The sequence below is a fragment of the Echinops telfairi genome, unplaced genomic scaffold (genome assembly GCF_000313985.2).
Source record: "Echinops telfairi isolate 266 unplaced genomic scaffold, ASM31398v2 ScPeMD7_7459;HRSCAF=8497, whole genome shotgun sequence".
Taxonomy (NCBI): Eukaryota; Metazoa; Chordata; class Mammalia; order Afrosoricida; family Tenrecidae; genus Echinops; species Echinops telfairi.
In genome coordinates, this window is record NW_022111359.1 from 5,482,971 (window position 1) to 5,484,085 (window position 1,115).

General features: G+C 61.4%; 1 protein-coding gene across 1 annotated transcript in view; it reads left to right on the plus strand.

Moving 5' to 3' along the window:
- The window catches only part of UHRF1 (ubiquitin like with PHD and ring finger domains 1), a 26,426-nt gene that overhangs the window by 8,873 nt on the left and 16,438 nt on the right, over window positions 1-1,115 (plus strand). The window contains exon 3 of the mRNA XM_013007649.2: window positions 213-428. Within this exon, the coding sequence (XP_012863103.1) occupies window positions 213-428 (216 nt within the window). The remainder of the gene's footprint in view (window positions 1-212; window positions 429-1,115) is intronic.

A 1,115-nucleotide genomic window follows, 5' to 3' on the forward strand; every position in this document is an offset into this window, starting at 1 on the left:
CTTCACACCACCCCAAACGGGCCCTAGCACCCAGCCTCGGCGTGGCTTTCCGCGCACTGCGGGGCCTGACTTCCCGGGCTGTGATGGGTGGACATGAAGGGGGGGCACTCTAGCTAATGGTGGGGCGTGCCGGCCAGGGAAGGGCCCGGCTGCACTGTGTCCCGCGTGGGCAGGGCACCTGGTGACGGCGGCTCTCTGCGGCTCCCCCTCAGGTACCCCGAGAACGGCGTGGTGCAGATGAGCTCCCGGGACGTCCGCTCGCGGGCCCGCACCGTCCTGCCCTGGGAGGAGCTGGAGGTCGGCCAGGTGGTCATGCTCAACTACAACCCCGACAACCCCAAGGAGCGTGGCTTCTGGTACGACGCCGAGATCCTGCGCAAGCGCGAGACGCGGACGGTGCGGGAGCTGTACGCCAACGTCATGCTGGGGTGAGCCGCGGCGCGCCCACTCTTCCCCCACCGCCCAGCACCCCTTTCCCTGTTCCTCTGCCGCCGAGTCTCGTGTCCGGGGAGGACACGGGCAGCAGAGCGTGCACCAGGCCAGCAGCCTCTTGGTGGGCCGGCCCCTGGAGCCACCATTCCTCCCCGTGGCCCCACAGCGCCAGCCAACCTTGACAGCCCACCTGCTTCCGCCCACGCCTGCGGCCTGCTCAGACTTCAGGGCGGCTCTGGTTAGCATTTCAGGGGCTCGGGCACAGCAGGTGGGGTGTGTGTGTGTGGGGGGGCTTCTTTGGGTGTCTTGCTTATTTTTTGGTGTGTTTTAATTTGGACAAACAAGTTACGTGTTGATAAAAAAGATTTTGGGATTGTGAATTAACAGTTTTATTGGCATGTAATTTACGTTATCATACAGTTCAATAGCTCAGTCGTTCGATTCTATCAAAGGGAATTGTACAATCATTGCCACATCGATTTTAGAACATTCTGCCCCGCCCCCTCCCCACCAGTAATCCCGAATCTAATAGTGGCTCTTGTCACCTGGAGTTCTAATGTGTCACATTCTGGGTGTGAGCAGGCGCCCGTGGGCAGTTGGGTCTTCACGTCCCCGGGACCCTGCCCCCAGCCCAAGAATGTGCCAAGTCGTGTGTACCCATGTGACCTCTGCCCATCCCCCAC